Source organism: Cucurbita pepo, chromosome 2 (assembly GCF_057944985.1).
Source record: "Cucurbita pepo subsp. pepo isolate OVF chromosome 2, ASM5794498v1, whole genome shotgun sequence".
NCBI lineage: Eukaryota > Viridiplantae > Streptophyta > Magnoliopsida > Cucurbitales > Cucurbitaceae > Cucurbita > Cucurbita pepo.
Window position 1 is genome coordinate 623051 of NC_141799.1, and position 27873 is coordinate 650923.

Genomic DNA, 27873 nt, shown 5'->3' on the forward strand with positions numbered 1-27873 from the left:
AAAAAGAGACATAAGTTCCATGAGAGGCAAATTAATAGAGATTTATTCATATACTAACGACAAAAATCGAATCAAATGGATATTAAATGTCTATGGAAATCGAATCAGATGGATATTAAATATGTCTATGGAAATCGAATCAAATGGATATTAAATATGTCTATCAAAATCGAATCAAATGGATATTAAATATGTCTATCAAAATCGAATAAAATGGATATTAAATATGTCGATATCATCTTTCATCTTTAAAACCGACGTGTAAGTTAGTTGGATGTCAATTTTGACCCATTACACTCCGAAGGCCAATTTGATGCTAACATATGGCATGGGACAGAAAATGGCCCATCACTTGAGAACTGCCAAGGAAATCGGCTCTGCCCAAAAGACCAAACACAATGAAAATGGGAAGTAGTTGGCCAACGTCTCGTCACTTTCAGATATTCAAAGTTATTTGGTTCCAAGTGAGAAGATGACTCACCCAACCGCAGCATTTCTCCAGCTAAAATCATCAAAATTCAAGCTTCGTGGTGTACCTATAGATCAAGTTCTCAGACGAAGAAACACGAATGAGAAACTGAGCTCTGTCTTTCCTCCCCACCATGTCAAACAGATGATGGGGCGACATAAGATAAGATTACACAACAAATGCCACAGCCACATATTGATTCTCTGCATTTATGATTATTATGATCAATGTGGCAGAAGAATTGAAACGAAGAACAAGGTAAGAGATGGATCATAAAGTCATTACAGACTGTTCTGTCATTGAATATGCGCAAATGAACAAGCGGTTTCTAAATCACATTAAAAGCAGGCATTCAGAGGAACATTCTATCAATATCACCACCATATGATACATGTATGTTGACGGCCATACAAGTGATGTCAACCAATCTAAGAAAAATAAATGGCACATGTCATTTCATTATTTAGCATAGATGTTTAGAATATCCAACCTCGAGGCACCAAATATTCGTTGTCGAGTCTTCTGCTTCCACATAATTGGCATACTTTTCATCCAGTGGGTACATTGATTGGGATATTTGCTAACATGTACTCTTTTCAAACGGAGTCACTGCCCCCAAGCACAGGCCCTATTATCATATGGCACATAGACAACAATCACCAAATAAGTATCACAAATCACATGAAGAGTAGCAAATAAATGAATTAAATGATAAATCTCCGCGGCAGCAGCAATAAGTTTTTGTCAATTGTTCAACTTATTCTCTCTCTTTACTCCTAAAAAGGGGCCTATCTTGAACTCCTGCTACTACATGGTTTTCAATTTTAAACAAGACATTAACAAGCAGGATTTGTGTCCATGACCATAAACCTAAACGGTACAAATCTTATGCTCTGGGTCCAACCGACAGAAATTTGAGGCATCTCCTGTGAGATTGCACATCGATTGGAGAGGGGAATGGAACATTCTTTGGTGTGGAAACCTTGAGGAGAAGCTCTTAAGGGAAAGTCCAAAGAGGACAATATACGCTACTGGTAAGCTTGGGCTATTACAACTCCAAACCCCAAAAATATAGAATCTAGAGTGGTAAATGTTTGTTAAAGTAAGGCACATTAAAATGCAGTACCACAAAGAAAGAAACACATTTAAAGTGAGTTCACCTCAAACACCATGCATAAGTATGATACACCGCATGCAATGGATTAAAGAAACACAATTCGCAGGGCAAACAATTGAAGCTCCAACACAACAAAGAAAGACTATTTCAGTTTCTATCCATCAAAAGAGAAAAATATAGATTTTTCATATTCAACCACATGTAATATGTGGAAATAATCAGTCTGTGGTTGTCAAATGAATTAGTCGAGGTGCGCGCAAACTGACGTGATCATTTATCGACATAAAAAAACTTGGAAAGAATCAACATGAAAAAATATAATAAGGACATGAAAGTTTTACCCAAGATTGAGAATGCTATTGAGTGGATCAAGAAGCTGCGGCTGCCGTTGATGCTGTTGCTCCTGCTGGAGCTCTTGTTGCTGCAGCTGTAAGCTAGCACCAGCAGCCACTGCTGCTGCGCACGAAGAAGCTCCCTTTGCCTCAGCAAGCCTCCACATATACCAGGACCCAACCGATCGATACGGCCTCCACTTCTCGCATAACTGATCCATTTGTGATGGTCGAGGCAACTCTTCAAGATTGTAGAGAAGCTGAACACCTTTGCGAACATTAAGATCGTTGATAGGAAGCACATCTGGTCTGTGCAGCGAGAAAATCATGAACATATGAACAGACCAAGACCCAATTCCATTCACCATTGTGAGCATCGTGAAAAGCGATTTATCATTCATATTTACAATTGCCGTGTCTGAAAGAATCCCATTTTGGTATTTCCTAGCAAGGTCATGAAGATAACTAGATTTACGACCCGAAATTCCAATTTGCCTGAGCTGTTGAGTGTTCAAGGCAAGAACGGTTTCGGGAAGAACACCAGCGTCGCCGCCACAAAGGGCGATAAAACGGGTGTAAATAGATGTGCCAGCTTTGTAAGCCTGCTGCTGATATAGGATACTTCTAGTTAGGGCAAGGAATGGGGTTTGAAAACTGTCGAAGGTAGGACGTTGATGGAGGTCGATCAAAGGTGCAAGGAGCGGATCCGCATTCCCAAGATGCCGAAGCGCGATTTCCACCTCGCCTTCACAGGAAAGTGATCGGGCAGGCAGCACTGGAGCAGACGCGAAGGCGGCGCGTTGTTGGGCCGTCTTGCTCTTGTGAGATTTCCCGGTGACGATAGGTTTCGGCCCATCCGGAATGGTGACAATCTGAGAGGAATTCGGATCCGATTCAGCGGGCGAGAGCTTCCGAATCTTCCGTGGACGCAAAGGCATTTTGGATGGCAGAGAAGAGGTTTGCGATGGCGCATTCATCACCTCGCTTAGTGCTATAGTGGCTTGAGCAATAAAGGTTGTAGAGGTGGAGGATTCATGAAGCGCGTTCTGAGCCTGCGATTGCGTTTGAATCTGAACCTGCACTTGCGTTTGCTCTCCCATATGTAAGAAATTCAATTCAACCTCTATTTTCCCTCCACTCAGACTCTTCGGTTGAGAGGAAACACAGTGTAAGAGTCGGAGTCAAGACGGCGGCGACGGCGGCGGAGAATTAGAAAAAGGGCGAAATTCATAACCAAGGTGCAGAGCTTAAGTGATTGGAGCCTAACAGAAAGAGAAATTGAAAATCAATTGCGAAATAGAACAGGACAGAAAGCACAAATGAATTTTCAATGGCATGGCGAATGAAGAAGGAGATCCCGGTGCTGTTGTTCTTCTTTCAGGCTCTCTCTCTCTCTTCTCCGTCTCCGTCTCCGGTCGCTCGCTCCTCCGTTCTTGATCCCAACTGGCTTTCGATTTCTCCTCCAGACTGGGAAATCAACTTTACGCTGCTTCACGTTCTCAAAATTCTCCCACCCTCCGCCCATTGGGCAAGGTTTCTTGGGCTGGCCCAAATTCTAGGAAAAAGAGGCTCTTTTGTTCTCTCACCCTAGGCCCATGGCCCATGATTATAAGCTGGGCCAAGATCATGGGCCTGATCCATGATTGTAAGATGGGCCAAGATCCAAGAAGAAGAAAAAGGCTTTGCTTGCATTATTGGGCCCCCATCCGAGTCAATGCAACGCTTGCAGAGAAAACGGTCGGGTCTATCGTGGCACAATCACAACCCTCCAAGGCTGAAATATATAAATTTAGCAGACAACGGCAGGGTGATCTCTCCCGCCCTCTCCCATCTCTATTTCCTGCCATTTTTCCTTTCCTTTTTCCCATTGCAACGAGAAATAACCTTCGTTTCTTTCAAGATTACGTCTGATTCTTTGGCGATCAGGCCAACAGATTGGCATTTGATTACGAAACCTATTTTTCTTCTTTTTGATCGGAAAGTGACGTAATAGATCATCGTCGATTTGAAGCAGAGCAGAAGAGATGAGTTTCAGAGACGAGAATGACGAAGCGAGGGATCTCAGGAAGCCGTTCCTGCACACCGGAAGTTGGTACCGTATGGGATCCAGGCAATCGAGTATGATGGGATCCTCCCAGGCCATTCGTGATAACTCTGTTTCAGTTCTTGCCTGCGTTTTGATCGTCGCGCTCGGTCCAATCCAGTTTGGTTTTACCGTAATCATCGTTTCTGGATCTTCTAATGTGTATTCGTTACTGTACAAGAAAAATCATGAGAGAAATTTGATTGAATTTCAACATAATTTCACATTACTTGGTGCAGTGTGGCTATTCATCTCCCACGCAATCTTCGATAATGAAGGATCTTCAACTCACAGTCTCCGAGGTGTGGATTCATAATGCCTTCTGTTCTTTCCCCCAATATCACATTGATCTTTTGATATCTGATTTTTGGTTCAGTACTCTATATTCGGTTCTTTATCCAATGTGGGCGCCATGTTTGGGGCTATATCCAGTGGTCAGATAGCCGAATACATCGGGCGAAAAGGAGTAAGATCCCTTCATGAATCATTTTCCATTTCCATTTAGATTAATTTGACTTGAGATTCATTGCAGTCTTTGATGATTGCTGCAATTCCTAACATTATAGGATGGCTTGCTATATCATTTGCAAAGGTAAGTTGAATGATTATCCTAATGAATTACTGCAAATACGTTGAAATATAATGGTGTTTTTGTTAATTTAATGCTTTGTAGGATTCTTCTTTCCTTTACATGGGGAGGTTGCTGGAAGGTTTTGGCGTGGGAATAATCTCGTATACGGTTAGACATTGAGCAATCGGTTATGTTAAATAAAAACAAGTTTGCTTCGAACAGAATCTAGAGAATTGAAGGCTTGTTGATGATTGTAGGTTCCTGTTTATATTGCTGAGATAGCTCCCCAGAACTTGAGAGGCGGCCTTGGCTCGGTTAACCAGGTTGGTTTCGCCGTGATTTTGTGTTGCTATGCTATTGTGTCCCAAGTTAATAATCTCTGTTCTTGCTGCCTTCTAGCTCTCTATCACCCTTGGAATAATGCTTGCTTATCTGCTTGGTCTTTTTGTGCCGTGGCGACTGCTTGCGATTCTGGGTAATTCATTGGATGAATCCTTTTTCCTGTCTAAAATGAAATGGGATTTGATTGTTGTAATTTCCTTCTTATTTTTACAGGAATTTTGCCTTGTACGATTCTGATTCCTGGATTGTTCTTCATCCCAGAATCTCCTCGGTGGCTGGTGAGTTTCTCTGAGTAGATAACTTCATGATACATTACCATGTTTAAGTTCTGTTTATGACTTCTTTTCAAACTAAGTTCAGGCGAAAATGGGAATGGCGGACGAGTTTGAAACATCCTTGCAAGTTCTTCGGGGATTTGATGCTGATATCTCGATTGAAGTGAATGAAATCAAGGTAAATAGTGACCTAATTCCTCAAGAACTGGTTACAAGACATAAATATGGTTTGGCCAATTTTTTATCTGTCTGATGATGCATATGATGCAAGAGATCTGTAGCAACTACGGGCAAAAGAACAACAATTCGTTTTGCAGAACTTAAGCGGAGAAGATACTGGCTTCCTTTGATGGTATAACTAGCTTTCATTCAAGAACCATATTTGAGAGTTTAATTGATCTTTGCCATGATCCAAAATGCAGATTGGTATTGGATTACTAATGTTGCAGCAACTTACTGGAATTAATGCGGTTTTGTTCTATTCAAGTACCATATTTGCAGCTGCTGGTAACGAAAAAATCTGGTCGACTGTTTATTGCAAGTAGCATGGACTAGTTAATTGTTTTCTTTTTTTTTTTTCTCGCTAAATTAATAAAAATAATTCTAAACTTTGCACTTCTAAATTTTTTAAAAACTTCAAAAACACCCTTACTATTACCGTATGAACATGACTTTTCAAAACGTTTTTACAAAATGTTAATAGGTGTGGATGCTAATTTGATATATTTTTTTAAGATAAAGTATAGGGTATTTTTGAACTGTTTAAAATTTTTTTTAAGATAAAATATAAGAGTATTTTTGAACTGTTAAAAAATGGAATGAATATTTTTAAAGTTCAAAAGTATTTTCAAAAGAAAATAAAAAAAATATATTATAGATACTTTAAAAATATTATTAAAATTTTTGAAATTTCATAAAATAAAAGGTTGAACATTTTTTTAAAAAAGATGTTCATTTTTTTTTTTTTTTTTTTCCCTTCTATTGGAATGGCATTAGTTTCTAGTACAGCGTTGGTACACAGATTTCAATAATAAGTTAGTTTTATATTTTGCTTTTATTCAATTCAAGGATCTCGTTGGAACCTCATTTCTTAAAGCTGATGATCTTTGTATGAAACAGGTGTTAAATCAAGTAACGCTGCTACATTTGGGCTGGGTGCAGTCCAGGTTCATTTTCAAGAATTGCCTTAAACTATTACCTCCATGCCTTCGTGGCTGATAATTTGGTATTGACATGGAATTTCATGACTTTTAGGTTATTGCCACTGCAGTGACCACATGGTTGGTTGACAGAGCAGGCCGTCGAATTCTCCTTATTGTAAGTCTCTTATTTCTTCTCAGTTCTCCACTCATCATTTTTTTTTTTTTTGGGAGTGAAAAAAAAATTGGAAAATTTTATGTTTCAGGTGTCCACAGCTGGAATGACGTTCAGCCTTTTAATTGTTTCCTCTGTATTCTGTTTGAAGGTAAAAGTTCTTGGGTGGTTGTAATTTATAATTATAAGGCTGGAAATTTCTTCTCTAACACTGCTTCCCTACATTATAAATAGGGTCATACCCCGGACACTTCCAATTTATTTGGTATTCTGAGTACGTCATCAGTCGTTGGTGTTGTGGTATGTTTAGCTTGAACCAACACTACGCAATAAAACTTTTGAGTTTTAGAAGTATTCTCCCTATAGTAATAATGCTCATATGGCTAATTTCGTTTCTTCAGGCCCTGGTGGTTTTCTTCTCTCTGGGTCTTGGAGCTATTCCATGGATTATAATGTCTGAGGTATCTTCACTCCCCATTCACGGAAATTGCTAGTAACGTAGACTTACTTAAGTGAAAACAAGATCTTTCATATTGTTGTGGCTTACCCTATATGTGAGATCCCACGTCAGTTGGGGAAGAGAACGAAACACCGTTTATAAGGATGTGGAAAGCTCTCCCTAACAGACGTGTTTTAAAAACCTTGAGGGAAGCTCGAAAGGAAAAATCCAATAGGACTTAGGTCGTTACACTATATGACGTTTGATAATTTTAGCGAGAAAGTGCAAATCAAACTGAATAAAAGAATCAACTTTTACCTGTATTTGGTTGTGAAGATTGATTCCGATCTAAAGCTCCATATAACCGATTAGCGTAGTTGGTTGGAGTTATGTCTTCTGTTGTCTAAGGGGAAAAAATTGTTCCGCAGATTCTTCCCATCAATATAAAGGGTCTCGCAGGAAGCCTGGCAACGTTAGCCAACTGGTTCATTGCTTCGTTAGTCACGATGACTGCAAACTTGCTCTTTGAATGGAGCAATGGAGGTTTGTTCTTTCTCCTTCGCTGTTTCTCACTCAATATTTGAATTGCATTAGCTTCAGTCTCATGCTTTTGCTGCTGCTGCTGCTACTGTTGCAGGAACGTTCGCCATCTACATGTCTGTAAGTGCATTCACAATGGCATTTATTATACTCTGGGTCCCCGAGACGAAAGGAAGAACACTGGAAGAAATTCAGTTCTCCTTCAGATAAGAAGGTTGTTTTTGTTAGTTTCCTTCAGATAAGAAGGTTGTTTTTGTTAGTTTCTCTTTGATACCCCGCCTGTGTTGGAAAGAACCCATCCTCCTACACTGCACTGCAAAATAGTAAATATGCATATTGTCCCTCAATATATAAAAATACCAGTGTCTTAAAGCTCTGAAATCCCCTTGTCTTGTAGTATCATTGTAATACTAGCACAGTTTGTGCAAGTTTCTTGAACTGGTTGCCTAATTATTTGATTGGTTCATCAATTCAGGTGTTTGATCTACGTACGTCAAAACATCATTCGTTCATTGATTAGAAAATAAGATAGAGGTGAAATGTGATTAATTATCCATAGCACCTAAATGGCTTCTTTCAAAAGTTTATCAGTCAGAGCCTTAGGAAGTCCCATCACACTGTCCGTCGTCCCTACCTGCAGAGACCCAAAATCCGTAATTTATCTCTACTATAAATTGAAACGATGGACACATTTGTGATCGTCCCAACCGATTTGTTGGTGATATGTTCAGGGTTCATACAGAATAAACTCAATAGTATAGAAAGAAAGGAAACTAACCACTTCTTTCACATAGGGTGAAATCAAAGGATTCTCGATTAACAGCCCACCGGCAACATACAGCACATCCCCCTCCTCGATCTGAAATGTAAAGGGAAAAAAAAAATCAAGGTGACAAAAGGTACAAAAGTTTATCTTCCTAATGAAAACACGACCAACAACCAGTTATATAGCGAAATCTCTACCAGCTTGTCAATGACTTCATCAGGTATTTCATGGAAATAGATCTGCAAGATAAGAGCGCGTCAATATCGAATGAAATAAGAAAACAAGAAAACGTGTGATAGGAATCAGAATCTTCTAGTAGCCATCTACAAGTAGCTAGGAATCAGAAAATCCATATTGGATAGAAGCAGAACAGGAAGCTCCTTCCCTCGATTTTAAAATAACAGTATCTAGCTTATATTCTGCTGGTCCCACAACACAGCGCACATACGTGAACTCGTAAATGAGAAATATAAAGATCATCAAAAGAAATTCAAATATATATATATATATATATATATATACCTCCACCCGATCCCATTCTCCTTTCCTAAATCCTGTTTTAAGGTTTGTAACAAGTACGGATCCGAGTGTCGCTGCATGCCCTCCTGAATAATCTGCAACAAAAAACATTGCGAACTAAAACATTCCAGAAATGGTAAATAAAATAGAAAAGCATTACTATTATATAAACAAACCTTTCAAAAACTTTCGTGCTTCCTCCTTGCTGGCAGGTTTTTCTCTGACGACACCTTCATAGATCACCACCTCCACATTTTGATTACCAATAGAAGTAAGATAGCGTGTCTAAGAGGAACTTTGGAAAGAGAACAAGAAAATGTGGAATGGTATAGGTTATCAAGAAAAGATCATTTATGTTTTTAGGATACGATACGCAACGGGGCTAAGAATCAAAATATAAGCAAACCGTTCCATAATATCTATCTCAAAGTAAATGAGTACAACAAGGGCATAGCAAGTGGCGGCAGGTCTTTCAAATGGGATTGGTAATATTTATTCGGTTATTAGTGAAGGGGACAGAAACTGAGGAAAGGCCATTGAGCATCTACTAGCCATTATCGGCTGCATGATTCAAGAAAGTTTCTAGCAAATCACAAAATATTAAGAAAAAGAAAGAAATTGATGTCAGAAATGAAAATCATTCTAATTAACTTTCTGTAATCATCTTTCATTTTAGGACAAGAACAGTTTTAGAGATGCAAATAATTAGAAATATTAGAAATGTCTAAGATTCTGATCAGTTTGGAAATGCTAAGAAAATTCAATATGCCAATTTTGAAGGCAACAAATCTCTTACTCTCGTTGCTGAGTCAGGTAGAAAGAGACGTGCAATGAACATTGTACACTGATTTTTTCCATGCGGTTGAAATCGAAGATTAAGACATCACTTAAAACATATAAAAGCGGACCGATGTCAAAGGACATGAAATATATACTTGATCAGAAGTAATCAATAGAGTGGGCTCTGCGTCCTTCTTAAAATCATCGATAGAGAGTCTTCCTAAGATGGCTTCTGCCTGACAATACATATCTATCAGCTAAGGAATAAAGCCAAAATCACCAACTACCGTACCAAACCCAGTACTGAAGTTGTGAAACACAGAATACGGTGTAGAACGAATGAACCGCGAGATGATACCTGACCTTTGCTTCTGCAAGAGCCACGACCAATTCTTCCGGCTTTTCTTTCCGAATGGCTTTCTCATCAATATCTGCAGACTTCATTTTGAGATAGGATAGTTAAACCAATATCTGAGAATGGAAAGTTTTCAGGTCATGTAAGTACATCTGCGTAGAAAATACCATAATGGTGAATTCATAGCCCATCTCAGATAATACTTTTCTACGCGCCTCTGAAGATGATCCCAAAATTATCTGCCAAACAACACACGTTTAAACCAAAACAATGGACAAGAGCGCTTCTAAACAGAGAAAAAGTTAAGCAAACCCACAAGGTTAAATCGATGATGATTCTCAAAGTTGTTTCAGAATGTAATGGCCATTGTCAAAGGTTATAGTTAGAATGGAGTAACTTTCTAATAATCGTGCTGGCATATTTATAAATCAAAAGATTAAGCATCGAGAAAAGCATCTTCTTCTTCTCGCCTAAATCTGACGAATACCTCAATGACAAGTGGTAAAGATCAAGAAATATTAGAAATTAACAACAGTAAGAATATAAATACAATCAACGATGAACTGATAGATGATTATTTATTAATACGAATAGTTTAAAACTCTTATGAACGTGATATTTTTTAAAATATCCGCAACATTTCCATATTGATGGACCGACACGGACATTTGATATTCACAATACCGCTAATAGAAACTTCCTTAAGTCTGGATTATGCAATTGCTCAGTATTTTGTCTTCAACTATTGGAATCAGTACTTAGATAAATACTAAACAAACGAATTTCTGCATATTGTACTGATGATCGGATCAGAGATCTCAATGAGGTAGACGAATTTAAACATATAGGCAGTGTCAACTCGAAGTTAAAGAGCACTTGACGATCACTGCTAGCTTTAGTAGTGTAGTCTTTCACAGTGAAGGTCATTGCAAATTTACAAAACAAAACCAAAAGACTCGGCTCAACGTGGAGCATAACAAAACCAAAAGACTCAGCTCAACGTGGAGCATAACAAAACAATCAATACCAACTGCAAACAAACACCATTTCTTCTGAAAGGTAAGTAAATATCAGCTATATATTGGTAGTTGCAGTCGCCATGCCGATTGCTAGAAAGCAGACTCGAAGAACCATGTCACAAACACAGCCAAGAAACGAACAAATCGTTTGAAAAAGAGTTCCTGGATCTTAACGCATCATGAAGAAGATAGAAAACTGAAGAAAATAGATTCATCCTTGATAGAGTATGCGCGTCCAGAGATTTCGGTTTCATACAAGCCGGAAAAAGGCAGGAAAGAGTGGAAACAAGCCGTACCTTAAACGAAGACAAATTAGCTTCCATAACTCCCTGCGTCGCCGATCAGTTGAAAGTTGAAGCTCGTAACTGATTACTGATGAATGGCGCGTTAACTCGAATCGATGTACCAGCGTCTCTAGCAGATAGCTCTACTATCTTCTCTCGGCGGGACGAAAATTGTCTGCGCCTCTTTTCGGGTCTCTGGACTTGATCTAGTTTGTGACTTCGTATGGGCTTCTCTCGAACGGGCTTCAGAGCAAAATGGGCCCTTTCCAATTTTGGCCCAAGATATATTGGAGAAGGACCCCTTTAGTTTATCCGTATTTACCGTAAGTTTGACTGATTTTATAATTAATAGTTGACTAAAAGTTTAGTGTACGGTCCAACCTAGTTCTCCTCCTCAACAACTAATGTGCCACGTCACAGTCAACCTCCTTTTAGGGTCTAGCATCCTGGCACACCGCCTCGTGTCTACTCTTTCGGGGAAGACCTCCTCGCCGGCACATAGTCCGGTGTCTGGCTCTGATACCATTTCTAACGCCCCAAGTCTAAACTCAAGCCTACCGCTAACAGATATTGCCCTCTTTCGGACTTCCCCTGAAGGCTTTAAAACGCGTGAGAGAGGTTTTCAAACCCTTATAAATGGTGTTTTGTTCTTCTCCCGAACCAATATGGGACATCATATTTAGAGATCATCTCCCCTCTGAATATTAACCAATTTACTCTTCCCATTTATAAAACGACAAAAAACTAACTTTTTGCTAAGCCTGTTGATAGGATGGAGTTGGGTTTAGATTAAGTTGAGTTAAATTCTTTTAAAACTAAAATTTTGGATCGATTTGTGAGTTAATATATTTTTTTTACTGAAAAACAGAGTTACAATTCAACCATATATTACAGTATAAAAAAATTGAGAATATTTGACATTCATAATCTATGTTAATAATGTATCGTGATTTGTGAATGTTTAATATTTAAATTTTATAATATTTTAGTTATTAATGCACCATGTAATATAGATAAATATGATTATTTTAAATAATTTTAAAAAATAACTTAGACAATTTTGTCTCAAAATAGAAGGTTAGTTACGACGAACCCAAAATATTTTTCTAATTTAAAAATCATTTTTGTATAATAAAAAGTCAAACAGTTGCCTAAATAAAACAAAGTAGATTGCTCACGAAAATAAAAGTAGTCATTTCATGAATTTTAAAATCAGTTGAAAAAATAATTTGATATTTTAAAAATTCTGAATAATAAATAATTCAAACCTATAAGTAAATAAATAAATTATAATTTACGTCCAAATCTCAAAAAAAAAAAAAAAAAAAAAAAACATTTAATTAAAAGGCCATTTAAATTAGTTTAATAGTAATTGTAAATTCTGTTCAAATAATTTATAAGTTAAAAGCTAATTTTAAATTAAAAAACCCGTACATTTGCACGTAGTAATACATTTTTTATTTTAAAAAGTTAAATATTCGAAGTTTTACTGTCACATATTTGAAATAAGAAAAAAAAAAACGTAATTAAACAAATAAACTTAAATTTTATTTCCACATGCTTCAGTTACCTTCCATTTATAGTCATACAAGACACTTTCATTGTATATTGTTTGAGATGTGCAAACATGTTCAATTAAATTAACTTTTTTTTAAACTAATAATTATAAAATATTCGTAAGTAATTAAATTAATACTTTAAAATTCTATAAATAAATATAAAAAAACCATTTGAAATATTTTAAAAGTTCGTCCACTAATCATAATTTAGCAAATAAAAATATCGACAATTATTTCTATAGGTTGATAATTTAATCCATATTCACGATTGAACTAAAATAAACGTTAAAATAAGAACAAATTACTAAAAGTACCCAACTTTACCATTTAAATTTAAAAAAAAAAGTCAAAAATATCTCAACTTCAAAAAATAAAAATAAAAAAATAAAAAAAATACCAAATGACTTTCAAACGTGTTAATTTTTTTTTTCAAAAGATTCATTGATAGCTTTAAATTAAAAACACCTTATTTTATTTGTTTAAGTTAAAAAATACTAATAATTAATAATTTAAAAACACTTTTTATTTGGAGATAATTTATGAAGTATCTATTGACGATTTTTATCCATATTTTGGTTAATAATAATTTTTTATTTTTATTTTTTAAGATTAAATGTGTTAATACTAGTTTTAAAAATTTTAAACATATTATTAAAGGTAAAGTTATTTTTTAAAGTTAGGGTATTTTTAAAACACTCTTAGCAATTTAAATATATTTTTTTAAATAAAGTAACGTGTCTTTTTTAGATTTTTTTTTATTTAATACTATTATTGAAATTTAAAAAAATGTATGAATATTTGTGAAGTTACAAAGTTGAAAATACAATTGTTTTTATTAATTTAACCTCAAAATATTAAAATAATTAATTATGTGAGTAATAAATTATGGAAGTACACTAATAACTCATACCAGTAATGTATTCATTAAATATAGAACAATTTGGGATGACAGCTCATGAGAAAGGGACAAAGACTAGAAAATACAGTAAATACGGCTGAAGAAAAGTAGCTACATTTGGCCTTCACAGTAACTAAAGCCTGCCTGTGTTCAACATTCATCCCAAATTCATACTTAATGCAACTGTAGACTCCTCATCCTGCATTAATCCCAAACAAAACCTTTTTAAAATTTATAAAATTTAAATTATATTCTTAAAATATATATTTAAATGATTGTATTTTGAATTAAAATTGATCTTAATATTTTCAATAAAATTTAAAATTAGTTTTTAATTGTATAAATTTTGAAAATGTGGTAGCAAAACTATTATTATTATTATTATTATTATTAAATAAATTTGAATTAAAGATTTAGTTCATTATAATTTAACCCAAATGTATTTACATAGTAATGATTTTATTTGAGTTTTAAAATACATTACCAAAAAAAGAAAATAATAATAATAATAATAAAGGAAAAAGGAGAAAAGGGTTTTTTTGGTTACCGCTGTTCTTCGTCAACAAAGCGAAATCCTGTGCCGGCGGGTTCGGATTTTGTGTAAGCGGGGAAAGGAACTTGGCCACTTTCGATCTTGTTGACGTCTTCAACGAGATTCTCGTAGTGCCGTTTCACTTCCTCCGCCGTCTTCCCGCCGACGGCTCTGGCGAGGTTGTTCCACCGCTCCGGCGTGTCTCTGTCGTAGATGGCTAAAGCATTTTCGAACATTTTGTTCTGTTTCGCCGTCCATTTCGATCCAGAGGCCATCGTATCGCAGTGGTTGAAATTTTATGACAGAACTGGCTGCCATTTCTGATGCTTAAATACTTGAGAAACAGAGACGGAATATGGCGCAAGTGGGTTCAACGTTATTTGCCTTTTACCCGTTGCTTTCCACGGAAAACACGGTGACAATTTTTAAAATTAAAAAAAAAAAAATACTAAATACTAAATCACCATTTAATTTAATCATTTTTTGTATTTTTAATAACATTTTAAAATAAAAACAAGATAATTATTAAATCTCTAAAATGTATATAATTTAATTAATTTTTATTTTGCATCTTATAAATTTTAGAAATGTTGAATTTTTAAAAAAAAATATATAAATATCTCTGATTTTAGAGATCGTAAACCTGAAGGGAAGAAAAGGCACCAACAACATTCATTACATACTAACTCCACGCGTGTGAACTTTAACGGAGAAAGTTTGTTCAAAATCCCATTTTGAACAGCTTTTTGCCCACTCACGTTTCCCGTAATTGCAGACAAAAAATAAAAATAAATAAATAAATAAATAATCAACTACCCATTCCAATTACTTGAAATGCTGCTGGCACGTGCTGAGATATTAATTGTTAAAATAATTCGAGCTCGCAGCAAGCAATATGATTATTTTAACAAATTTCCCAATTTTATTTAACATTTTTTTTTTATCAAACTAAATTATGAATAGAAAATTTTAAAATTTTTATTTTTAACATTTTTAAAATTACTTTTTATTTTATATTTACGATCGAAAAATATTAAAGTATTGGTATAATTAAATTTTTAGGTCTAATAATGATTTAACATAATTAACACAGATTTAATCGATTTCGTGTAATATTGGTACAATTCATACTTCACTCGTAACCGTCTGTTTCCATACTTCACTCGTGACCATCTCTTTTCGCGTTTTTCCATATCAGCCTTGATTTTTTTCGTGACATTTCGTCCAACACGTTATAATTTTGGTCAAATTATAAAAATTTTGTGTTAAAAAAAATTCTTTCCGTACTTTACTCGTGACCACCTCTTTTCACGTTTTTCCATATTGGTCTTAGTTTTTTCCGTGACATTTCGTCCCACACACATTGTAATTTTGATTAAATTATAAAATATATTTTTGTGTGTTTTGTTTTTTTTTTTACTTTTTATTTTTTATGTGTGCAATAAAATGGTGGTTTTTATTCCTTATAAAATTAGGCTTTAATTTTTAATTTCGTATTTTTAAGATTTTAGTTGGCTAATTTAACACTTATGTTACTAACGGCTAATTTTAAACTGAACTAAATTTATATTAATTTAAGGTTTTATGTGGTTGAGTGGGCATATTATGTCAAGTCTAAGATGAGATTGAGAGTCAATCTTAGGCCATATGGGACATAAGGAACATATTCCATTCTCCATGGATATTAATTAGCAAGATAATGTTATCCTAATCTTCCACTGTCTCATGCAATTTTCTATTCTTTTTATTTTTATTTATTTATTTTATTTTTAAAGTGGGTATATACGTGAATTCACGGGTATTTTTTGGTCTCCTCTACCGAAAAAGAAAAAATTAAAATCTTATTTCTTTTATTGAACAACCCTAAAGTTTTAGTTTCGAACATAGGAATAAAAATCTCTGTTCATCGCTTTTTTTCGTCATTTTCAAAGTCGGTCCCACACTCTATCTCTAATTCTTTTCCTATCGTAGGACCGCTCGTATGTGCCTGATTCCGAGGCATAATAATCACTGACTTTTACGCCAACAAATTCAATTTTTCAGTTCTTCAACATGAACTGCTTTCTCCATAAGCAAAAGCAAGATTCAAATCATTTTCATTTCAAATTTGTTTTAACGCCGTTAATTAGCAATATGGTATTCTTCTTTCGTTGTCAGGATTAGCAACAGTGCTGATAGCAACTTTAGTCTTGTTCAGATGACAGCAGCGACGAGCCATGGTTTTATAAAAAGGTGATTTACACGAGTATGAAATTGAAATTCTTATCGTTTATCACAAATGAAACGTAATTTTCACTAAACTTTTTTAACTTTGACGAACACGAAGCGACTTGTTACCTTTTCTAAAGGTCATGAATGTTTAATTCTCCTTTTAATTTTTAAATTCATATTTATTTGTTATTATTTTTCTCTATTTTATTTTATTTTATTACACGCAATTGGACGGTCGAATGAATCTCATAACCTTTTCCCGTAGGAATTGATTCTATGCCCATACATCATCGGCGAGTATCAATCCTCGTGAAGATTAATTGGGCTGGGCCTCAATTTACATTAAGGCCCAATAGCTGATAAAGACAGAGCCCAACTATTACATACATTTAAAGTGCTTGGAATTAATTTATAAATAAAAATGTGAGAATTAAATCAAAAATTTCTCCTGATATTTATATATATTTTTTTAAATGATTGTAGTTTCCTTATTAATATTGAATATTATTCATAAATTTGGCAATGGCTTTCATATCAAACAAAGACATAATTATTGCCCATTCTTACAAAGGGCCAAGTGATGGAGTTTCTTTGCACCTACGTGTCGAGGACAAAAACATAAATTAAGGTACGTTTGAATGCAATAATTTGACGTTGACATCCACGTCAACGTCCTACGGAAAAAATTAAAAATTAGGGATTGCCCACATGTTGTTTCGACGATGCACAGAAAGACTAAGTCAATTGTGTCTCTTTTTTTATTGGTTTCGACCGCCGTGGACCACTTAAAATCCTGCAAAGACCCGCACACGTAAGGTTAGTAAATTAAGAAGGGATTAATGAAGAATTAATAAAGAATTAAGAATCTTTTTAGTTATTTTAAAATAGTTAAAATTATTATTATTTATTAAAAAACTGCTTTATACATGCGTCTCATTATTCAAAAATAAATTTTATAAAATTAAATATTAAAATGATTTGGAGTGAATATATTAATTTTTAAAATGATTTTGATTATTTGGAAATAAATTTACAATTTTTGTTTTAACCCATGAAGACATAGTTGTCAAGTAGGACAACTCGAAGGGAATGCGTTACACGTTGGATGGTCCACTCATCTGACTTTATGTTGTGGTTGGGTAATTGACCGTACGCAATACATTCAAATCATTTCAATTTTCGCAGCCCCCAACTAAATATTATTATTTATTATTATTTTAATATATATTTTTTAATATAAAGTATATAAATACGGATGCACCAACATTTCAATTGAATTTCGTGTACTATGGATATTTAGTAGATATACAAATGTCCTATTCTTTTTCGAGCTAATCATTTTATGTCTCATATGTTTATTTATTACATTTTTATTTTATAACTGCATGCAATAATATTTTAAATAATCACAACAATTATTAAAGGTTGGGTTGAAATTGGGACGTTGGGTAATTGGTGGTACGGTCATATTTGTCGGATGTTCTAATCATGCTTGTCCAAGATAGATTGCGTATGACCACATACCGATTCCGATAATGTATGACCATTCGTCAAGATCATGTTTATAACTGTCAAGACTGAAATATGATTGACCATGTAGTTTGTATGATTGAGTTACCGAAAATGAATATGCATATTTGTAAAAAATACAATATTAAACATGTTAGGAATCACGGATCTCCACAAAGATATGATATTGTTCATTTTGAGCATAAGTTCTCATGGTTTTGCTTTGTACTTTCTCAAAAGACCTCGTACTAATGAAAATAGAATTAATTGATTATAAACAGATGATCACTGACTAATTTAGTCGATGTGTGAGACTTTCATCCAACAAAACATACACATAATCACAAGTTTCAACCCTGTTAACTTGCTGTAATAATATTTAAAAATAATACAATATACAATTCTTTTTCGATCGAGAAGATACAAACCAGTGATTGAGCCATAACATTATAATATATCTATAAGAGATTATGTTCATATAAAATTAAAATAAGAGCCGTTTTCTCTCAGGTATAAGAGATCAATCAAGAATTCTCAATTTCTTAAGGAGATTGCGTATTAATATGGTATTTCTATGTATAATTTCCAATGCGACAAAAGTAAATTATAGATAGTATTGTTACAGGCAACGATGATGATGATCAAATGGAATCCAAAGTCTGTTTGGATTCTTCTTTCGTGGAGTTTCTTTCAGTCGTCCACTTCTGGGAAAGGAAAAATCAAATAAAGTTAAAGGTAAGGTATGAATTGGATGAGCAGCTTGAATTGTTTAACAATGGCGTTCTGTCTCTCTTTATTGCGATTAATGTGCGCTCAGTTGCTATGAATGAGATAATCAGTCATTTATTGAGTCTCTGAAAAATCTCCACCAGAAAGTTTTTGGGGGCAAGGATCTCAAATTCTGCTGAAACCAGCTACCTGTTCTTTAATCGATGCAATTATTGACATTCGGCGTCTTTCACTTTCTCGATCATTTAGTTTCCTCTCTCTTTCTCTCTGTCTGATTGACGAGTAGAACTGTGAATTGAAACAAAGAACGCCTAGCGGAAAGTGAAGTAAATAATTGTTTCATTATTTTTCTGTTGGTGACTTTGTGTTGGAATTTATGGCGGTTCACAATAGAACGTAGAATCATCGCTTGTGATTGGAGGTGATATTTAATAAGAGCGTTAAATTGGCGGACTCTATTGATTTCAGATTTGACTGGAAGTTGCTCAACTTAGAGGAGGTCGTGGACCGTCGGAGGCGATGGAGTTTTGAATGAAACTTCAAAATCCACTGTGAGTTTCCTGTTTCCTTCCACATTACCAGACGGCGATGGAATTTCAAGCTCACCGGCGGTATCTGCTAGATGTAGTTTTATTATTGTTATTAATTCAGTGTGGTTTAGGTCAGACGGATTCGTTGAACTCCAGTGCGGACTGGACGGCGTTATTTGGTCTCCGATCATCGTTAGGGTTAAGAGGCAAAGATTGGCCTATAAAAGCCGAGCCCTGTTCCTCTTGGACCGGAGTTCAGTGCAAAGCCGGTCGAGTTGTTGGGATCACCGTATCAGGACTGAAGCGAACTCGTAGTAGGCTGATCAGCCCTCGTTTCGCCGTCGATGCGCTTGCGAATTTTACCGCCTTGGTCTCATTCAACGCTTCTGGTTTCTTACTTCCTGGCTCCATTCCGGACTGGTTCGGTCAGTCTCTTGTTACGCTTCAAGTGCTTGATCTAAGCTCTTCTTCGATTGCTGGCCCAATACCCTCCTCCATTGGCAATTTAAGTAAGCTCACTGTTCTTCATTTATCTGGTAATAGTCTTACTGGTAGTATGCCTTCTGCAATCGGACAGTTATCTCAGTTATCTGTTCTTGATCTCTCGAGAAATCTGCTTACTGGGTCAATACCTCCCATTTTTTCATCTCTTAACAATCTTACACGGCTTGAACTTGCCTCGAATTTTTTATCTGGACCGATCCCACCCAATTTAGGCACTCTTAGTAAACTACAGGTGTTGAATCTTTCGGACAACAGTTTAACAGCATCCATACCAAGTGAACTGGGTAATCTATCAGCACTACTGGTGTTTGATCTTAGCATGAATTCGCTAACGGGTGTGCTACCTGTGAATTTGAAGGGGTTAAGGAATTTGGAAAAGATGTATATTGGAGATAACGGCTTAGAGGGCCATTTGCCAGATGATTTGTTTCGAAGTCTTTCTCAGTTACAAGTATTGGCTTTGAGAGGAAATAAACTTGATGGCGGTCTTAATCGTGACTTGCTAGCACACCCCAAATTGAAGTTTCTGGATGTATCTAACAACATCTTGACGGGTAGCTCGCCAAGTTTTGTTCCAAACAGTGTTGCTGTATTCAATTTCTCAAACAATTTTCTGTTTGGTCATCTAAATCTACCCTTCGAATTCCATGGGTCAATCGATTTATCAGGAAACTATTTCCAGGGTGTTGTACAGAACAAGAGTCATAATGTTAGCCTCCGAGGAAACTGCCTGAAAATGGTGCCAAATCAAAGAAATTTTGAGGATTGTAGCCTCTTCTACTCTGGGAAAACCTTAACTTTTGAAGGGTTTGGAGAAGGAAATCCGGACGAACTAGTGCATCGTTATGTTAAAAACAATCGCTTGAAGTTCATAATGGTGGGACTATTTGGTGGATTGGGCCTCGTTGTTATTTTTGTGGTTATCCTCGTATTGTTCTTGAAAATATGTGGCAAAGGTAAAGCAAATAAGAGAGCAAAATCTAATGATGAAGCCAGTCCTTCACTTCCAAAGGAACCGCTCTACTTCGCTGGTCTGGGAGATTCATTTACTTATGAGCAGATGCTACAAAGCACTGGGAATTTCAGCGAAGACAATCTTTTAAAACATGGTCACTCTGGAGATCTCTACAAGGGGTTCCTGGAGAGTGGCCTTCCTGTAGTGATTAAAAAGGTAAATATGCAGTATTTGAAGAATGAAAGGTACTCTCTAGAACTAGACTTTTTCAGCAAAGTATCGCATATGAGATTTGTTCCAGTCTTGGGGCACTGCTTTGAGCGCGAGGATGAAAAGCTCTTGGTGTACAAATGTATGCCAAATGGGGACTTGGCTAATTGCTTGCAGAAGGTTTCCAGTTCAGAAGATGACACCGTGCAGTCCCTGGATTGGATTATCAGACTGAAAATAGCAATAGGAGCGGCTGAGGCCCTATCTTACCTGCATCATGAATGTAACCCTCCTCTCGTCCACAGGTATCAATCAACAAGCTTTCCTTACGGTATTATAAACTTTATATGTGTGAGATCCCACATTCGTTGGAGAGTAGAACGAAACATTCCTTATAAGGGTGTGGAAACCTCTCATCCACAGGTATCAATCAAAGACGTGTTTTAAAACCGTGAGGCTGATGGCGATACGTAACGGGCCAAAGTGACAATATCTGTTAGTGGTAGATTTGAGCTGTTACAAATGGTATCAGAGCCAAACACCGAGTGGTGTGCCAGCGAGGACGCTGGACCTCCAAGGGAGGTGGATTGTGAGTTCCCACATCAGTTGGAGATGAGAACAAAACATTCATTATAAGGGTGTAGAGACCTCTCTCTAACAGAGCGAACAATATCTGTTAGTAGCGGATTTGGGCTGTTAGAGGGAGGCATCTACTTATAGAACATGTACTAGTATAATACATTTGGCCAATGATTTCATGAACCGTTACCTTTAATTATAGTACAGTAGATTCACTCTTATGTTCTGCTTTTCAATTGACATAGCAGAAGCACCATGTGACCTTTTGTATATACTGTCTACAAACAATATATTAACTTTTCTTTTCTTGAATGGATGAAGAGATATTCTAGCAAGCAGTATCCTCCTTGATGACAAATTCGAAGTGCGTCTTGGAAGCTTGAGTGAGGCCTGTGTTCTAGGAGGGGATCAGCACCATAATGTCTTCTCGAGATTAAGGAGAACACAACAGTATGTATCTCAAGTAGAATTATGAACAAGCTTCTGTTTTTTGGCGCAAAAAAGTCGATTTAATTGAAAAAACAAATAGAATCCCTATAATGTGCTACTCTGTCAATCATTTTTCTTATACTATGCGTAAATTCTAATGGCATCTTCTTGATTCTCCTTTGCAGAAGCTCCGAACAAAGCTCTTCTGGTGCGTATTCCTTCTGAGATCTCTCTTTTTAATTATACGTTCATAGCTTGAAGACTTAGAGTTAGAACAGTAGAGAAAATTCACTATTCGTTAGTCAATGTTCATGTTTCTTTCAACTGAATGATTTTCCATTCCTGTATTGAGCTCTGGAAGTGTGACATTATTACTAATTTGTTGTATACAGGGCCCTCACAAGCATCCTGTTCGCTAGACATTTACTGTTTTGGTAAAGTGTTATTAGAACTTGTAACGGGAAAGCTTGGTATCAGCAAAGCAGAAGATTCTACAACAAAGGAGTGGCTGGAATACACCTTATCTAACATAAGTATCCATGATAAGGAACTCATAACAAAGATAGTCGATCCGTCGTTGATGATCGACGACGATCTTCTGGAAGAGGTATGGGCAATGGCGATCATCGCCAAGTTATGTCTGAACCCGAAACCGTCTAGACGACCCCTGATGAGATACATCCTTAAAGCATTGGAAAATCCTTTGAGAGTAATCAGGGAAGAAAGCTCTAGCTCCGGCAGGCTGCGCACAACTTCATCAAGAACATCTTGGAGTGCTGCTTTTCATGGTAGCTGGAGACACAGCTCATCAGATGTACATAGAGAATGTGGCAGTGGTGGCTCAAAACAACCCGGAAGAATAAGCTCATATGGCAGCTGTGGATATGATTTCTTGTCTTCAAATAAAAGGCTATCCAGCGAAATCGTCCCCGAACCAGAAGAATTTCGAGACGTCGAGAGGCAAGACTAGTTCGAACAACCTTAATATGGTATGTTGAACACTGTCATAAGCCCTATTCTCTAGGACCAAGACCTATTCTCAAGGTCTTTTTTTGGCTTGTTAGTTTATCTTTAGGTTTAACAGAAGGCTATATAATGCCATTCTTTCTGCTGTTGAAATCATCAAGTTTTGAGTGTCATATTGTATGTCTTGAATAACTTTGGTGTTGTGAGTACATTTGTTCCGCTTTCGGCGCACAACAAGTGGTATCAGAGCATTGTTGTGGTATTTGGGGGTATTGTGAAAGTTTGGGCCTCATCGACCATTAGACGTGCTCACAATCGTGTTTATTCTCTTGAAAATCAGTTTTCAAGAATTGTGTTTTTGAGTTACATCCAGATTAATTATTGCAAATGGCCGAACCATCACGACGTGGATCGAGAGTGTGGAGTTCCAATCTCGAAGTAGAAAAATTTGATGGAACCAATAATTTTGGTGTTTGGCGAGGCGAAGTTAGCGATTTGCTGGTCATGCAAGACCTCGATGTTTCTCTCCAAGAGGAGATGCCTGAAGACATGACAGAAGCAGAATGGACAAAATTAAATCGGCAAGCCTGTGGAATTATTCGATCCTGTCTTGGCAAGGATCAGAAATATCCATTTATGAAGGTTACCATGGCGAAAGAATTATGGGACAAGCTTGAAGCGAAATATATGAAGAAGAGTGTGGAAAATAAACTCTATTTGAAGAAGAAACTCTTCCGTTTTGACTACAAGGAAGGTATCTCAATGGCTGAGCATTTGGATGATTTTAACAAAATCATCACTGATTTGCTCAATCTTGATGTTAAGATTGATGACGAGGACAAGGCGTTGTTGTTATTAAACTCTTTGCCGGAATCCTACGAGTTTTTAGTAACAACCCTACTACATGGAATCACTAATATTGATTTTGAAGATGTTTCAAATGCCTTAATAAACAATGAGATGCGAAAGAAGGAAAAGGAGACGTATCAAAACTCTAGCTCAAATGTTCTCACTGCTCATGGAAGAACTTCTACCTGGAAAAGGAACGAATGTGGAGAGTCTCGATTAAAGTCGAGAGGTAGATCTGATAATTGGAGAAAACTTGATAAAAATGAGTGTGCATATTGTCGACAGAAAGGCCATTGGAAAAAAGATTGTTCGATCTTAAAAGAGAAGGGGTCGAAGTCCAATGTGGTTAAAGATGACGACACTGATACAGATGATGCCTTGACAATCTCCTTATCAGCCAGCCAAACCATGGAATGGATTCTTGATTCTGGGTGCTCCTATCATATGTGTCCCAACAAAGAGATGTTTTTGGACTTCAAAAAGTTCAATGGTGGAGTTGTCTATATGGGCAATGATAGTACTTGCAAGATAATGGGAATCGGCTCAGTACAAATCAAGATGTTTGATGGGGTTATACGAAAACTCAAAGATGTGAGGTATGTTCCTGACTTGAAGAAAAACTTGATTTCACTTGGCGTTTTGGATGCGAGTGGTTATCGCATCATTTTGGAAGGAGGGAATTTGAAAGTAGCTCGTGGAGCTTTGGTGGCAATTACAGGAACTAGAAGAGGTAGCATATACTACCTCAACGGAACCACAATAATTGGGCATGCTGCTATGGCAAGTTCGAAAGAACAAGACATATCGAAATTATGGCACATGCGACTCGGGCATGCTGGTGAGAAGGCGCTTCAGACATTGGTGAACCAAGGAGTCCTTAAGGGTGCCACAACTGGAAAAATTGATTTCTGTGAACATTGTATATTTGGTAAACAAAAAAATGTGAAGTTTGGTACAGCTATACACCAAACAAAGGGTATTTTGGATTATGTTCACACCGATGTATGGGGTCCCACAAAGAATGTCTCATTGGGAGGAAAGAGGTGGTTTGTCACCTTTATTGATGACTACTCGAAGAGAGTTTGGATGTATCCCATGAGGCACAAAAACGAGGTTCTCCAAATCTTCCTAGAGTGGAAGAAAATGGTAGAGAATCAGACGGATAGGAAAATCAAAAAGCTGAGATCAGACAACGGGGGAGAATATACTTATGATCCATTCCTTAAAGTATGCCGAGATGAAGGGATCGTTCGACACTTCACTGTTCCTGGTAAGCCACAACAAAATGGAGTTGCTGAGAGAATGAACCAGACATTAATAGAGAAGGTTCGATGCATATTGTCTCAAGCAGGATTGAGTAAGGCATTTTGGGCTGAGGCTCTCAGTTATGCAGTTCACTTGGTGAATCGTTTACCTGTTTCTGGAAACGGTGGGAGAACTCCGCTTGAGGTATGGTCAGGTAGTCCTGTTAGTGATTATGATAAATTGCATGTGTTTGGGTGTCCTGCTTATTATCATGTGACAAACTCAAAACTGGATCCTAGAGCAAAAAAAGCCAAGTTTATGGGCTTTAGCAAAGGTGTGAAGGGCTATAGGTTATGGTGTCCAGAAACAAGTAAAATTGTTAATAGTCGAGATGTGACATTCGATGAGTCTGGAATGTTTTTGCAGAAAATTGAAAATAATGACGAGGCATTGAAGCAGGTGGAGAAGGTGGTGTTCTCTCCTGATGTGGTTGCTCCTACCGAAGAACCTATTGATCAGGTAAATAATAACTTTGATGTCTTAGAACAAAAAGAGCAAAGTCTTGAGGAGCAAAGCCTTGTGAATGAAAGAGTGGAGGAACCTGAGTCAATCGCCAAGAATAGACCACGAAGGGTAATTCGAAAACCTGCAAGGTTTGATGATACGATAGCATATGCTTTCTCTTTGATTGATGGAGTTCCTAACAGCTACAAAGATGCTATTCAGAGCCCGGATAGCTTACACTGGCAAGAGGCTGTGAATCAGGAGATAGCATCATTGGAGATAAATCAAACTTGGGATTTGGTACCACTTCCAAAAGGTAAGAAGGAAATTGGTTGTAAATGGGTTTTTGCAAAAAAGGAAGACTCTTCTGGTATACGTTATAAGGCTCGACTTGTGGCTAAAGGTTACGCACAAAAGGAAGGTATTGATTACAATGAAATTTTCTCACCTGTGGTAAAACATTCTTCCATTCGAATTTTGTTGGCTTTGGTTGCTCAATTTAATCTTGAGCTTGCACAACTTGATGTAAAAACTGCTTTTTTGCATGGAGATTTGGAAGAAGAAATATATATGGCGCAACCAGTTGGTTTCCAAGTAGTTGGACAACAACATTTAGTATGCAGATTGAAGAAATCTTTGTATGGGCTGAAGCAATCCCCTCGCCAATGGTATAAAAGGTTTGATCATTTCATGGTAGAGCATATGTATACTCATAGTCAATTTGACCATTGTGTGTATTATCGGTGTCTCGATGATGGATCGTTTATCTATTTGCTCTTATATGTTGATGATATGTTAATTGCTTCAAAGAGACAGATGGAGATTGATAAGCTCAAAGATGAGCTTTCTAAAACATTTGAAATGAAAGACTTAGGCAATGCAAAGAAAATACTTGGAATGGAGATAGAGCGAGATCGGAAAAAAGGTACAGTCTGGTTGACTCAGTCTCAATATCTACGCAAGGTATTGTCAAGATTTAGTTTGAATAATTCAACCAAACCCGTTAGTACTCCACTTGCTCCTCATTTCAAGCTTAGTGCTTCCATGTGTCCAAGTTCTGATGATGACAAAAGGTATATGGAGAACATTCCTTATACAAATGCTGTTGGTGCGTTGATGTATGCTATGGTGTGTACTCGACCTGATCTTTCACACGCAGTAAGCATGGTGAGTCGTTATATGCATAATCCTGGTAAAGAGCATTGGCAGGCTGTAAAATGGATTCTTAGGTACATTCTTGGCACTATTGATGTTGGTATTAAGTTTCAAAAACAAGAAATGTTTAAGCTTGACAATCGTGTAGCTGGTTATGTGGATTCTGATTATGCTGGTGATTTGGATAAGCGACGATCTACTACGGGTTATTTATTTACTATGGCTGGTGGACCTGTTTGTTGGCGTTCAACATTGCAGTCTACTGTTGCATTGTCTACCACTGAAGCAGAGTATATGGCAGTAACAGAAGCTTTTAAAGAAGCTATTTGGATGCATGGTTTGATCAATGACTTGGGTATTTTGCAGGAACATATAGATGTATTTTGTGATAGCCAGAGCGCTATTTGCTTGTCAAAAAATCAAGTCCATCATGCTCGTACAAAACACATTGATGTCCGTTTTCACTTTATTCGAGAAATTATTAGCAAAGGGGATATTCGGTTATTAAAAATTGGAACAGCTGATAACCCTGCTGATATGTTGACAAAGGTTATCACTCGTGAAAAGTTCTGGCATTGTTTAGATTTCATCAACGTCGGAAGGGAGTAGTGTGTTGACATGGTAGCAACCAAATTAGCTATAACTTGGAGATCTTATGACAAGGTGGAGATTGTTGAACACTGTCATAAGCCCTATTCTCTAGGACCAAGACCTATTCTCAAGGTCTTTTTTTGGCTTGTTAGTTTATCTTTAGGTTTAACAGAAGGCTATATAATGCCATTCTTTCTGCTGTTGAAATCATCAAGTTTTGAGTGTCATATTGTATGTCTTGAATAACTTTGGTGTTGTGAGTACATTTGTTCCGCTTTCGGCGCACAACATGGTAATCATTCCTTTGAGAGAATTTAAATGGCGGGAAATTGGTGGGGAAGCTATTGCTTCATCCATGCTGCCGTTTAGTTTGTTGGACAGAACAGTAATCAATGGAAATCTAAATAAACATTACTGTTTATTATATCTACAGATTAGTCTTATTATTAAAGGAAAGACATTACTGTTTATTCATGAAATTTATGTCGTTATATTGTTCGAAATAGTTTTTTTGTGGAATAAAATATATAAACTATGAAATAGTTTTCTAAAATTATTTTCCCAATTTTTAAGCATTTATATGAAATTAAAGTTTTAGGTAAAAAAAGAATATCCACGTAGTCCACGATGAATTTATTATAATTTATTAGACATGCGTGGCAATTAGCACTGGCAAGAGGGGAAGAATAGCGGCGGGACCCACTTCAAGGACG

General features: G+C 36.5%; 5 protein-coding genes across 9 annotated transcripts; 2 read left to right on the top strand and 3 right to left on the bottom strand.

Annotated features, from left to right (window-relative positions):
* Window positions 1–134: 134 nt before the first annotated feature.
* Window positions 135–3378, bottom strand: LOC111788764 (alkylbase DNA glycosidase-like protein mag2). 4 transcript variants are annotated; one of them, XR_002814224.2, is made up of 4 exons: window positions 1928–3378; window positions 960–1097; window positions 482–536; window positions 135–377 (listed from the first exon to the last, which is right to left on the bottom strand). XR_002814224.2 is itself a non-coding variant. In XM_023669255.2 (2 exons), exons 1-2 carry the CDS (start codon window positions 3016–3018, stop codon window positions 1076–1078), a joined length of 1113 nt encoding a protein of 370 aa, XP_023525023.2. In that variant the 5' UTR covers window positions 3019–3378; the 3' UTR covers window positions 736–1075. The 4 variants fall into 4 exon arrangements, 1 of the variants encoding a protein (XP_023525023.2); XR_002814223.2 differs by having other exon boundaries at window positions 135–536; XR_002814225.2 differs by lacking the exons at window positions 135–377; window positions 482–536 and adding an exon at window positions 546–672.
* A 163-nt stretch (window positions 3379–3541) lies between these two features.
* On the top strand, window positions 3542–7863 carry LOC111788767 (sugar transporter ERD6-like 6). The gene is made up of 18 exons (XM_023669258.2): window positions 3542–4134; window positions 4241–4303; window positions 4378–4467; window positions 4534–4593; window positions 4675–4740; window positions 4830–4895; window positions 4972–5047; window positions 5128–5192; window positions 5275–5367; window positions 5461–5541; window positions 5612–5696; window positions 6309–6355; window positions 6444–6506; window positions 6595–6654; window positions 6738–6803; window positions 6905–6964; window positions 7371–7485; window positions 7580–7863. The coding sequence occupies exons 1-18, from the start codon at window positions 3943–3945 to the stop codon at window positions 7690–7692; spliced, it is 1461 nt and encodes a 486-aa protein (XP_023525026.2). The 5' UTR covers window positions 3542–3942; the 3' UTR covers window positions 7693–7863.
* On the bottom strand, window positions 7804–11389 carry LOC111788768 (uncharacterized). The gene is made up of 9 exons (XM_023669260.2): window positions 11218–11389; window positions 10070–10141; window positions 9911–9985; window positions 9703–9783; window positions 8944–9013; window positions 8771–8862; window positions 8446–8487; window positions 8261–8341; window positions 7804–8116 (listed from the first exon to the last, which is right to left on the bottom strand). The coding sequence occupies exons 1-9, from the start codon at window positions 11242–11244 to the stop codon at window positions 8045–8047; spliced, it is 612 nt and encodes a 203-aa protein (XP_023525028.1). The 5' UTR covers window positions 11245–11389; the 3' UTR covers window positions 7804–8044.
* Window positions 11390–13656: 2267 nt separating this feature from the next.
* On the bottom strand, window positions 13657–14505 carry LOC111788769 (protein RADIALIS-like 3). Its single transcript, XM_023669261.2, has 2 exons — window positions 14210–14505; window positions 13657–13861 (listed from the first exon to the last, which is right to left on the bottom strand). The coding sequence occupies exons 1-2, from the start codon at window positions 14467–14469 to the stop codon at window positions 13837–13839; spliced, it is 285 nt and encodes a 94-aa protein (XP_023525029.1). The 5' UTR covers window positions 14470–14505; the 3' UTR covers window positions 13657–13836.
* Window positions 14506–18488: 3983 nt separating this feature from the next.
* Window positions 18489–27586, top strand: LOC111788770 (putative LRR receptor-like serine/threonine-protein kinase At2g16250). 2 transcript variants are annotated; one of them, XM_023669263.2, is made up of 6 exons: window positions 18490–18649; window positions 19112–21147; window positions 21743–21871; window positions 22036–22058; window positions 22243–22836; window positions 27450–27586. In XM_023669263.2, the coding sequence occupies exons 2-5, from the start codon at window positions 19232–19234 to the stop codon at window positions 22818–22820; spliced, it is 2646 nt and encodes an 881-aa protein (XP_023525031.1). In that variant the 5' UTR covers window positions 18490–18649; window positions 19112–19231; the 3' UTR covers window positions 22821–22836; window positions 27450–27586. The 2 variants fall into 2 exon arrangements, with proteins under 2 accessions (XP_023525030.1, XP_023525031.1); XM_023669262.2 differs by having other exon boundaries at window positions 18489–21147.
* The last annotated feature ends 287 nt before the right edge of the window (window positions 27587–27873 follow it).